This window comes from Enhydra lutris, unplaced genomic scaffold (genome assembly GCF_002288905.1).
Source record: "Enhydra lutris kenyoni isolate GAN:26980312 unplaced genomic scaffold, ASM228890v2 scaffoldscaffold41, whole genome shotgun sequence".
Taxonomy (NCBI): domain Eukaryota; kingdom Metazoa; phylum Chordata; class Mammalia; order Carnivora; family Mustelidae; genus Enhydra; species Enhydra lutris.
In genome coordinates, this window is record NW_019154125.1 from 12651570 (window position 1) to 12664663 (window position 13094).

At 43.4% G+C, this 13094-nt stretch overlaps 1 protein-coding gene across 1 annotated transcript in view; it reads left to right on the forward strand.

The window, feature by feature from the left end:
- Nucleotides 1-2112: 2112 nt before the first annotated feature.
- Nucleotides 2113-13094, forward strand: part of LOC111155441 (opioid receptor kappa 1) — a 30404-nt gene continuing 19422 nt past the window's right edge. Inside the window, exon 1 of the mRNA XM_022515599.1 lies at nucleotides 2113-2366. Coding sequence (XP_022371307.1) covers nucleotides 2113-2366 — 254 coding nt within the window. The remainder of the gene's footprint in view (nucleotides 2367-13094) is intronic.

Below are 13094 nucleotides of genomic sequence, written 5' to 3' on the forward strand. Positions count from 1 at the left end.
GGAAATGAGCCCCCAGACATCTGGAGATGATTCATCTGCCATCTTCCTAACACAGAAGTACCCAGACATATGGAGATCCCACCATTCTGATGTTTTGTCAACTTCTAATGAAAATCTGCAATCAAAACCTAAAAAAAAAAAAAAAAAAAAAGTAAGATTTGATAATAATTTTCAAAACACCTATGATCCCAGGGTTGGAGGGATTCTTTTGGGCAAAGGAGAGCTTTGCTGTTGTTCTTTGAATCAAATTCCTAAGAAGAGCTGTGCATTTTGAGGTTGTTGTTAAGACTCCAGTGTCAAATGCTTCTTTGGGGGTCACAATATCTTGAATAAGGTAGGAGCTCTCTTCTGCAGTCGACTGATGAATGGTATGACTGTGTCAGCATCCTGACTCCCATACCCAATTTGGAAAGGGGAAGCTCCTCACTGTCCTTCAGGACTTCACTTCAGTGGCTGAGTCCTTGCTCCCCTGTACAACTTACCTTGGCCTTCCTTCATTTTTGTCATTGTTCCCTGGGTCTCTTTGTTGGAGGGCGTCTTTCACCCAGCAGAATCTGAGCAATCCTTGACTAGTGGAGTTAACCACAGAAATGACAATGACTGAATTTCTCTACGGGAGTTCAGGTTCTTGGGTGCTTCATAGAGAAGGCACCCTAGGGACAGAAAATTGATGACTGCAGGGAATAAAGAAAGAAAGAGACATTGTCAACTCCCCAGCCAACACCAAGGCCTGATTAGGGAGAGTATTTTACTTATTCGCAGGTAATAGCATGAGATACAGTTAATATCTCTAAGGTGCAGTATGTGTGTCATCTCAGAGAAGACTAGAAGGATTGGAATGTACAGGAATATTCTATTTATGTATACTAAATCATTAATATCTTATGACCTGGTCTTATTCTAATTAGACTATTTTGCTACTTTATTTGGATGGGTCATTCAAATAAACAAAAGCACGTTTTTTCTCCTCTCTTGAAAGACCTGCCTGGAGAATGAGGCCCGCAGTAGTTCTAGACTTTATTATAGATAATCTATTTTTTTTTAAAAGATTTTATCCATTTATTTGACAGAGAGAAATCACAAGCAGGCAGAGAGGCAGGCAGAGAGAGAGGAGGAAGCAGGCTCCCCGTTGAGCAGAAAGCCCGACGCGGGGCTTGAACCCAGGACCTGGGATCATGACCTGAGCTGAAGGCAGCGGCTTAACCCACTGAGCCACCCAGGCGCCCCTATTATAGATAATCTAGATGCATGCTCCCATTGAGGCATATCCTTCCTCATTACTAAAACTAAAGGGAACAGCAGCTCTCAGTCTTTGCGCTGTCCAAGACAGGATGCTGTGGCTCTGGGTAGTTGGTGCTCACTGAGCCTCAGCTGGGCGCTGCCAGAGGCTGGGCAGTTACCTCCGCTGGCCAAGCTGGGTTTGGGTGGGCGGCACGGGGCGGGGCAGGACGGGGCGGGGCTCCCCTGAGCTCTCCCCCCGCCCGGCCAGTGCTCCCGCCGAGTCCTAGCAGCAAAGGCCTGGCTGAGCCGCCGCAGGTTGTGGGGAGCCGAGTGAGCTGCGGCGACCGAGCTGGGTAGAAAAGGTACCTCCGTCGGAGCACTGGGCTTGGGCTGCGCGGCGACTCTGAGGGCTGAGCCGCCCCGGGAGCGCAAGGTTCCGCAGGGGCCAGGACGTCTCCTGAACCACTGCTCGGGGCTCCTGGAGCCGGAGGTAAGCTTCGGGCTTTTGACTTTCTAGGAGCAGTCCTGGGGAGCCAGGGTTCTGAGCTCGAGTGCTTTTTGCTCCTGGGGGCTCAGAGCATCAGTCTGGGGACAATTCCACCAGGGGACCGTGCCTAGGAAAGGGCTGGAGGGGATTTCTGGAGCTGCGGAAGAGGAGCGAGCGCTGGCTGTCCGCCTCACCAGTACCCAGCGGCAGCGAGAGGTCCACCCTCCTTCTCCCGCCCCGGGGGACGTGGCGCCGGATTGGGCATCAGGGGTCCTGGGCTCCGCCGGCTACTGGCCTCCGCGCGCTGGCCCGCGTGCGGGCAAAGTTTGCCTTTCTGGGTCCAGCTAGCTCTCGTGACCCCGCAGTTCTTCCTCTGCTTGCCCTCCAGCTGCAGCCGCCTGACTATGGAGTCCCCGGTCCAGATCTTCCGCGGGGAGCCGAGCCCCACCTGCTCCCCGAGCACCTGCCTGCTCCCAAACGGCAGCTGGCTGCCTGACTGGGCCGAGGCGGACCGCAACAGCAGCGGGGGCTCCGAGGGCGCGCAGCTGGAGTCCGCGCACATCTCTCCCGCCATCCCAGTCATCATCACGGCGGTCTACTCGGTGGTGTTCGTGGTGGGATTGGTGGGCAACTCTCTGGTCATGTTCGTGATCATCCGGTGAGTGTGGGGTCCGGGCGCCGCAGTGCGTGGGGTCTGGAGGGAAGGTCGGGTTCTGCCGCCAGGACTGGAGGTTGGGGCTCCAGCCTGGTGGCGGAGACTCCTTGCAGTTCTTGCGGGGACCCCGGAGATTCTCAGAGGGTGGCCTCGAAGTAAAGGATTTCCTGGAAGAGTTTTGGGTGGGGAACTGCGAAATTCACATGGGGCGAATCGCACAGCCAGGGGCTATTTGAGCATTTGAATGACCCTCCTCTTCACCCACCCCCAACCCTGGCCCCTACTGAAAACTGTGGTCAGGCAAAGTACTAGGGTGTGGAGAAAGGTCAGTGTCTTCTGGAAAGGAAGCTAGTTCCTTTAACTGGCTTTTTTGCCTGGTTGCCCACGCCAGTTCGGAGCACTTTGTTCTCTCCTTTGCAAATATTTCTTAAGGTAAAATTCAGGCCCATCGAATGCATTGGAAATAATTCAGAATTTTACGTGACTCATCACATTGGTATTATGGTTTATGAGCAAAAGCCAGTATACTATTTAGAGTTGTTGGTAACCATGCATGAGCCCTTTTAGTACTGAAATGTTTCCTCATTTATTTAGAATATCAGTGATTTTTTGGTAAATAAGCCATCCAATATTTATCCTCTAAAGTGGATGGTGGAGGTTTTCAAATATTGCTTTACTTTTTATTTTCCATCTAGAGAAGCTGATGGTTCTATTTTATTGTTCTTTGGTGGCATTACATTGAAGTCAACTTCTAATTATTAATACCCAAATATCCACCTATATCTGCTAATTTTCTGGTAAGTGAAGCAATTCTTATTTTGGCCTCTTTCAACAAAGAAAACAAGAAAAGGAAAAAAAAAATCCCAACTTTGTTCTGGATGCCCTTTGATATATATGTATTTCCCTTTCTGGGAGAGTTGAGAGTGAATAAGGGGCTTACATTCCTTTGAGAAGTCCTTGTGAAATAAGGGACACAAGTCACTCTTTTCAGAGGCATTGAAGAGATGAATAAAAACTATGTTTTTGTTTTTAAAGTCTAACTTTAGCTCTATATTTTATATGACCCTTAAGAACACTATCTATAGTAGCATGAGTCTTGGGAAATCATCATAATAAAAAATGCCCATTAAACTGTCTATCTAGGTTTGAGAATGTAAGGTCTTTTATCTTCATCTGCACTCTGGAACTAAAATCCATCATTTAGGCCTCCGAATACATATTATAAATCTCATTTCACCTACAGTTAGTGCTTGTGGCTTATTAGTTTTGGTTTCCGTAATTGTGTATTGCATTTTTAGGCATTTGCTCTATGATGCGTAAAGGCTACAGAGGGAGAAAATATTTTAAAACACGTTGTTTTTCCAAATCATTAGTAATTTCAGGGCTGCTCACCTTTAGAGAGAAGATTATAGCAACCAAAAGAAAAGAAAAGACAGCTGTGTTCTCAATTACAATTAAAAATTTTTAAAAATCTCTGTTCAGAGGCTGTTGTTTTGTAATAAAACATTGTTAAACAAGAAGATGTTAAGAAAAAAAAAAAGTGTGTTCCTACTTATATTTAAGTGCATGAGCAAAATAAATACATCTTATTGTTATTTGAATGAGCACCTGAGGTTTTGAGTTTGAGAAGAGCTTCTTAGTTGCTTAACAACTGTTTATATAACTGTGCAGAATATGATCAAAAGGAATGAAGAATCCTAAAATGTGTGTAAAGACAACTCCATGGAGAACAGTAGACATGTCAGAATGAAAACAGAATTATAGATTAACTAAGACTTTTAATGACAAATATGAATATGAAGAAATAGAAATAGAAATGAAATATAAATATATATAACAATTACATATAATTACATATAATGAATAATCACCATTATAAATCATAATATGGTACACTTACTAATTAGTCACATATTTATATAACATATGCAGTCTATAATTATATGTGTGTGTGTATCCAAAAGATACCCAAGACTAAAATTTGTTAAAAGGAGATAAATTCAACTAAAAATACAAAAGAAGTTAGCAAGTTCATGTAACAATCATCCATCCTCCCACCCCACTCTTACCTACTTGGAGATGAAATATGAAAAGTGATGAGTTCTGCTATCATCCTGGAATACCAATGTACTGAAACATTAGTTTGCTTACAGCTATAGCTAAGAGGATTAAGGAGTATTTGGAGTTGGTTAAGACTGAGACATGGTCAAAGATTTGAAAAATAAAACCTCAGAAGAGAAGTTGGTGAACTTGGGTTTATTTTGCTCAGAAGAAGGAACTGAAGACTTGAGAGAGGTGGGTATGGTGTACACATCAGAACTGAGAGCAGAACGGGAGTGAGGATTCATACGCAGATTTGTAATTGATCTTGAGGGCTGAGCAACACTGCTTGAAAAGATGGAGGATCACTTTTGAGAGGAACACTATTTTAAAATACTACACATTGAAAAAAGTCATGGTTCAGCCATCTAGGACATCATTCTAAAGATGCTTGGATGTCAGGGCAGGTACAGGTCCGAGATGGCCAGCTCAGACCTGGGGAGTAACTTAGGGTTGTGGAAAAAGCTTTGACTGTTTTTAGAGCTGTCTTATACATTGCTTTCCCATATTGGGTGCCTGAAATGCCACTCAGTACCCTCTGAATATATTTATAATTTCAAGGGTTTTCATCATTTCATAGGTACCAATTGCCATAACTGCCTAATATTAGGGCATAGTAACTTTTCATTGTGAAAACCTTAAAATTAAGCACCTACATGCTCCCTTCTCACTAGACTTTGGCATTTGTGGTCCTGGGATGGGAGGTTCTTTTGCTTTTTAAAGACTTTATTTATTTATTTGACAGACAGCGATCACAAGTATGCAGAGAGGCAGGCAGAGAGAGAGGGGAAGCATACTCCCCGCTGAGCAGGGAGCCAGATGTGGGGCTTGATCCCAGGACCCTGGGATCATGACCTGAGCCGAAGGCAGAGGCTTAACCCACTGAGCCACCCAGGCGCCCCACGTTGGAAGGTTCTTACCTCAGCCCTAGATCTCTATATTTGGCTTCTACGGAGACCTCGGCTGTGCCAATGGGTGTGACACTTAGGATCCTAAGCCTGTGTTCTCTCCACCTCTACCTGTGTAGGTCACCTGCAGCGAATGTTGTGATGGCCACCCACACCCACACCCACATCCTGGATCCTGCCAGGCAGTCTCACCTGTGACATCTAAAACTTCCATTCTCCTGCAACTTCCATGCATACAGCTGTCTCCACCCCTAGCAGACATGACTAAAACTTGAGAGACACTAAATATATGCCAGATGGGTAAAGCTCCCTACTTCATGGGAATCATTTTATTTATTCTATACAACCATAGGTGTATTACTATCCCATTTAACAGATGGTGAAATGAAGGCAAAGAAAGATTAAATAAACTGACAAAGGTCACACCTTGCTGATCGTGGAGCCAGGCTGACCCCAGCGCCTGTGCTTTGGCTCACTGTTCAATTCACTGCCCATTATACCACTCTGGCAGACCTGTGGATATTTTCTTATTGGACAATAAGAAGTCATTTTCTCCCAGACTCTCCTTTTCTCTTAACTTGCCTGGACACCATAAACCGTCACTGCAGCCTCTCTTGACAATACATTCAGCTGCCTTGCCTTCTTGTCCTTCTGCTGTTGTCTTCCACTGAACCACGACCCTGGATCAAGCTAGTAGTTTATCTTTCTGTTCCTATTCCCAGCGAACTGAATGCCGCTGAATAAAATCAGTTTTATCTTTGTAAAGATACACTTGAAGGCAAAGTCGCCGCCTTCAAGAGTAGTTGAACCCAAGTCTGCCTAGTGTTTCTGTGTCTCTCTCTTATTTCCAGAAAGGAACAATACCTTTTCCTATTTGTCACTAATAAACAAAAAACAAAACAAAACAAAACAAACGAACAACAACAAAAACAACAAACCAAAACAAAAGAAAACAAAAAAGCAAAAAACTCCAAACTAATTTAGTCGGTACTAATTCCTAAGCCCTCCCTGATCATATTTCATCATGGTCAGGGGATCATCTTAACCCAGTAGTTCACTGTGACACTAGAGTCTAGCTGCTGGGAATGTTCTGCCTATATACATGCATTGGCAGCCACCCTCCCTCATATCATCCCATCTCTGTGGAGATGTTTCCTTCTTTGTATCCATAGCAGATCCCTGCTCCTGAGGGTTGAATCTCATCACCTTGGGCTCTCCTGAGGTCTCTGCTGTGTTAGCTAACCCATTTCTCTGCTATTTATAATCTCTCCACTGCTTTTGTCCTTTTAGCTCCTGGACATACTCAAGCATCTGTCATCTTACAGGTAGTCAATATCCACGACCCTTCCATTTTTCTGAGTTCCCTTACCTAATGTCTTTTCATCCTCCTGTGTATTGTAGGTAAACTTCTTAGAGGGATAATCCTTCTTCATTTGCCTGTCTTTCACATGTTCCCTCCCTGACGCTCCTTTACCAAAGCTAGAGCATCATGTTTCAGCTTCTCATTTTGGCTGACTGTGCCTTGATTTCTGTGGAGATTTGATATGCTCAACCAGTCTTATGCCCCTTGCTTTCTCTGATAGCACCCTGTCCTTCACTTCCTGGCACATCCTTGGGTTTCTCTTGTCCACAGCACAGCCTACTCTTTTTGTGTTTCTTAATTGGTCATATTTTCCAGAGCCTTCTCAGCTCTTCTATCCTCACTTTTCTCACTCTCTGTATTAGTCAGGATTCAGTCAGAACAGTAGAACCAGTAGGAGATGTACCTGTGAAGAGATTTGTTGCAAGGAATTGGGTTATGTGTTGGTGGGACTGGCTGAGCAAGTCTGGTGGGAAGGCAGGCATCAGCAGAGGCAGGCTACTTGTGGCAGGGGGATCTTCTTTCTCAGGGAAACCTTTGCTCTGCCCTATCTTGGTGTGCTAAGTCTGCTGTCACAAAGGTCCACAGACTGGGTGGTTTAAACAACAGAAATTATTTTCTCACAGGGAGACTAGAAGTCCGAGATCAGGGTGTTGGCAGGGTTGGTTTCTTCTGAGACCTCTCTCCTTGGCTTATAGATGGCTCTTTTCTCCGTGTCCTCACGTGGTCTTCTTTCCATGTGTGTCTGTGTCTTAATCTCCTACTTTGATATAGACACCAGTCAAATTGTATTAAAGCCTGCTCGTATGACCCCATTTTACCTTGATTTTACCTCACTTTGTCTCTTTGAAGTCTCTATCTTCAAATAGAATTTGAACGCATGTATCTGAGGGGAGATAATTCCCAGCCCTAATCTCGGCCCATCCTATTTCTGTTCTCCTTAAGAAAACACTCTCCTCAAGCTTCAATTTTCATGAAAATTATGTATATATGTTCTCTTTTGTTTAATTTGAAGGAAAGCATTCCTCTTGTAAAGGCATAAACTTCTTTTAAAGTTAAATATAAGGATAAACAAGGAAAAAACTATTAGGACAAAAATAATAGGAATCAAAATTACTTGGTTGTTGGTCTTAAGTTTTGCCTTTTGCTTTTCTCATTAGTTTTCATTAATTCACCACTACCACAATAAAGACCTCTAGGGAGTCAGTCTTGCTACCCTTGCCCTGGGAGTAGAAGACTTTTGCTTTCTTATAGTTCAGCCTGGGCAGTGTTGAAATTTCCTAACGGGCAGCTTTATAAGAGAATAGGGAAAAAAACAAACAAAATAAAACAAAACCAAAAACAGAACCACAAAAATACTCTGGAAATGCTTCCATTTCCAGAACTCAAATTTCTTCTCCAAAGGCAGCCAACCCATTCAAGCTTGCTCGACACAGAGGTGTTTTTTTGCAAGGGTACCCATTTTCTTGCTTATTAATTAGGGGACAGAGTGCTTCTCCAAGCTACTGACAGAAATCCCACTCTGCAGAGACCATCTTAGGTCACACGGCATATACAGACTCAGGTCACCCCTGAGTTGGTCTGGGCCCCATGGTTGAACTTGTGTCAGTTCTAGGAAACTGTGGCTATCACCGAATTAAGAAAGAAGTGAGTTGACCCAATCAGAGTGTCTGATGAGTCTCTTTTCCATCCATGAAAAAGAGTATCTTTTCCTTCTCGAAGTTCTCATTGCAATCACGGCAATTGTATGTACACATATATTCCACATTCTCTCAAGTGTTACTGTAGCCAACCTTGGATAATATCGCCAGACTATACCTAGCGAGGCACTGAAGGAAAGGCAGAGGCATATTGGTATAATTAACCTTGTGCTGCTCCATCTCTGACATCTGTCTTATCTCAGGCTTTGATTGAAAAATATGTTCTCATTTATCCTGAATCCTCTCTTTGGAACCAATGTTGAACATTTCCTCAAAAGTAAGCATAGTGAAGATCCCTCCAGAAATTATTTTCCAAAAGTGCCTATCTTGCATTTCTCCAGGTAATTTTGTCATTTTACAAGCTCTTAAAAGAGAGACTTGATTTCATTGCAAGTGATGATATGGATTTGCAAAGTGGAACTATTTTCTTCCCTGTGGAACATGAGATTGCAGCTGAAATCCAAATCCTTGTGTTTCAGAGATCAGAAAAGAATCAGCTGTATACCACCCCCCCCCCAAAAAAAAAGAAAAGAAAGAAAGAAAGTCATCAGGCATAGAACTCCTAACCTTTAACAGACTCTAGGCAAAACCGTAGTCTTCAAAATCACTTCTTGATTCTGTTGACCTTATGAGACTTTACAATTTTTCCTGGTGCCTGTCTTCAACTTAGTTTTAGGAGGGACTTATTTCTGGCTGGGAGATGATTGCCTCTCTCCATTGATCACTCACCTGTATCTCTTGAGTAGCAGTATCTTTCTGTGAGCTGTGTAGTTGGCATTTTTTTCACTCCAGATTAACTTCTGGATGCATTCAGTTGTCATTGCCCCAGGGGGCTCAGCCCGTCCGCAGTGCAAAAACCTAAAATTGTATGGCTGCAGGATAGCCTTTTTTCTAAAGTTTGGCTTATGTGGTTTCAGTGGTGCAAGTAATGCAGGCTCAAAACTGTATTAACAAAAGATGTATTCCTCCACAGAAAATCAGCCAGTCTTTCTTTGTTTCTTTCTTTGGAGGGGATACTGACTTATTTCTGAGATAACGAAAGTTTATGTAAGAGAGGAGACTTTAGGAGTGGGGATAATATTGTAAAAGGGGTGTGTGTGTGTGTGTGTGTGTGTGTAAACACTCACCCTTCCTTGGTCCAGCAAAGATGAAAGATGAGAAAAATTGAAGTCATGTGATGAATATGTGATAAATTGAGAGATCCCAAAAGACTGGTCTGAAGGGGGGCAAGGGAGGCTTCATATTAAAAACAGCTAGAGTTATGAGTATTTAGAGACCCTCTTTCACAATAGGAGCTCTCTTCTGAGCTCCTGCTAAGTGTTTGCTCACTTCACAAGACAACGAACTCTCTCTGCTTACCATGTTGCTTTCCACCCCAGGAGCGGGGTTGGAGGGGGTGGCATTTCCTACTGATAAGAGTACAGAGTGGAAGGGTAATCTTGTCTCCTCTCTGCCAGCATCCTGTGGTACCCTTAGCTACTTCAGTTTTCTGTATAAAGTTGGAAAAAATCATCTAAGATATCTGTGTACTTCTAAATATCCAGATAGTTGTAGGCTGAGAAACAGCATGTCAATCACATGAGATTTACAGTTGTTCTACTGTCATCAGGCTGTGAGTGATAAACACTCATGCTGTGTGCACAGCTGAGTACACTAGAACATTGATGCTGGGTGTCAGGACCATGCCTACAGAGGACGAGCAGGTCCTGGTACCTGCTGTAGCAGTGAAATCACTGTTCTGCATTCTCCCACCACCCTGCCTGACAGCCTGCCCCCCGTGCGAGGTGATGCATGTCCACCATTCTGGCTATATACATCACTGCCAGCATGGTTGCTGAGGCTGTGACAGTCATGGAACTCAGGGACACATCTGCTCCTCTGTTTTTCCTATAGCTTTTTCTCTTTGAATATGGGAGAGTAATTCTGGGGAACTGGAGGGACCTGACATCTGAATGAATCTGTGGATTCACATAATGAATGTGAATATAGTGAGTATATTCAATTTCAGAGTCAGATGAAACAAGGACCAAATTTCCTTTCCTTCCCTTAAAAAACTAATAAGCTATTGCCCCTTAGTAAAGAACCATAGTTTCAATAGTAAATAATCCAAAAAGACACAGCAACTCAATTTTGAGATGAACTGGAAGTTATCTAGAGAATTAATGAAGCAAACTCATTATGTTTTCAAATAAGTTCTTCTGAAAATTCACATCAGTAAAGCCACCATTTCTGATCATTTAAAATATAAAATCTGCAATGCTCTGTATCTGGAAAACATGCCCAGGAAAATGAATAAATCATGCTTGTTGACAGTGCAGAGAAAAGAATGTTGAAGCATGTCTCTCATTATGCTAGTTGTCCACTGTTGGTTTAAAAGGATTGCATTTTCCCAGGTGTCACAGAAATTTCCTTCTACTGAGCATGGTGTGTTAGGGGTCTTCAGAAGCTAGTGCAGCTCAGGTCTTGTAAGATAGTGAGTGGCCAGCTTCCTGTGGGTCAAGAGTGTTTGGTCACACTCATTTTCTTCACCAAGACCAAAGAGTGATTCTTCAGGTGTATTCTTTTTTTTTTTTTTTCATTTTTTAAAAATTTATTTTCAGCATAACAATATTTTTTTTTTTTTTACCACACCCAGTGCTCCCTGCAAACCCCGCCCCCTCTCAAATCCCCACCACCTGGTTCCCCCAACCTCCCCCCCCCCCACCTCTTCAGGTGTATTCTAAAGGCCTGTAGGCATTCTCCATACTAAAGGGTTCTATTCAGAAAAATGACCACTCGGGTGTTTGTTTGTTTCATTCTGTTGGAGCTGTGGTTTGAGGGCTACAGATTTTACTCCCTTATGTCCACTAATTTGTGGTCTCAGGCAAGCCATTTACTTCCTCTTTACTCTGTTTCCTCACCCAAACAATGGGTGTTGTTTGTGGGAAAACTGCAACACTGTAGTGTACATGACAGCCTTTTTCTGTAGATGGGCAGTATGTTAGTATTCAATATTAGTATTCCTTGACTCATGCCCCATTCCCGCATATCAAATGTTTTTTACCCTCATAATGCATAGTTACCACACTTACCAGAATAGCTTTCAATCTTTAGCTGCTGGAAGGAGCAGATGCACAGAATCACATAAATTCTCTGAAATTTCTGCCTCTTTAAGAAACTTTTGAATGACAGCCCCGAATGGCCTTTACTGATTAGCTGTGCACTCTGAGAACCCCTGAGAATCATCTCTTAGACAGCTTACTCTTCAAAAGAAGTGGGGGCAGTGGTATATAATGGGACTGTGAGGCAGTTTATTAGGGCCGTGGCAGGTAATGACCACCGCAATGATACCAGCAGCAGGAATGATGACTGTGAGGATTGGCATCCAGTGATCAATCAACAAATACCAAGTCCTGTGATGAGTACTTTGAGGGATTGTCTCATTTAGTTATCAAGACAACTTTGCCAGATAAAGTTCTCAAAACAGAGTTTGTCCCATAATAAGTCCTCTGTGAACACTCCACATGGTTTTGCCTCTTGGTATTCAAGGTCCTCTGTGCCCTGACACCCCTTTTCCCAGCTCAGTCAGGTTCTCATTACTGTAGCCATGAAAACCTCTCTCTCCAGATCCTTCTCAAAGTGCAAGATCCTGTCCAGGTTTTGTCTTCTTTAAAATGTGCCCCCATCTCTTCACTACACGCTGATCCTGCCCTGTCTGGTCCTCTAATTTACGTTGTAATTTTGACTTAGTGGGTTGAAAAGCTCCTCGGGTCACAGTCAGTTTATTGGTTTTCTCAGTCATCCTCAATGCCCAGTATATTGTTGTGTATGGAGCAGGCACTTAAAAATGTGTTGAAATAATGAAATGATGAATATAGGGGAGGAAGCTTGACTATAACCAGAGAGAAGAGAGGGTGCGTGTGTATTGTCAGCATGGGGGACAATTTCAGGTAAGAGCTAAAAATAATTGAAATCAATAAATGGAAAACATGTTTGTATTTAAAGATAGATGGTCATTACCCATCAAGATTATAGGTTTATTATGCTGTCATAAGGCTAAAAAGGAGCTCCTGACTAAGGAAGCATCCTTTAAATTTAAAATAAAAAAGCATTTGGGCAATGCACCTCAACAGCAAGGGATGCTAATAATTCAAGAACAAGCTTTTCTACCTGCACAGTATCTGAGCACAGCAGGCATATGGGAAGGACAAGAAGATGTGAGACTCTGTGGTTCAAGGTCAATGTTCCCTTGCTGGTGTCTCATTTTTCTCGGGGCAAGTGCCAGGCTTTCCCAGAAAACCTGCGTGGAGACATTGGTTCCTGATAGCTCAGCAGATAACCTTGTGCATGTATGGCTTCCAGTCCAGAAGCCACCCCTTAATTCTCTGTAAAGAGAACTCCAGTAGGAAGGTCTTGAATTAAGATATGATGAGAAACATTCCTTACTCCCAGAGACACCCTCTGACATGTAGCCAGGTGATGACCTTCCTCCTGGCTGCCACCCTGGATTCTCTGGTTGACCTCTCTTCCCAGCCTGCTCCCTGCTTCCCGTCTGGTACACCTTACCATCACTTTTGGGTTTGTAACATTGACAAGTGTAGTGAGGACAGCCCACAGACTTTGCTTTTTTAGTGCCATATGCTCCTGTGGTGTGTACGCTAAAAAGTGCAACCACTCGCTGCCA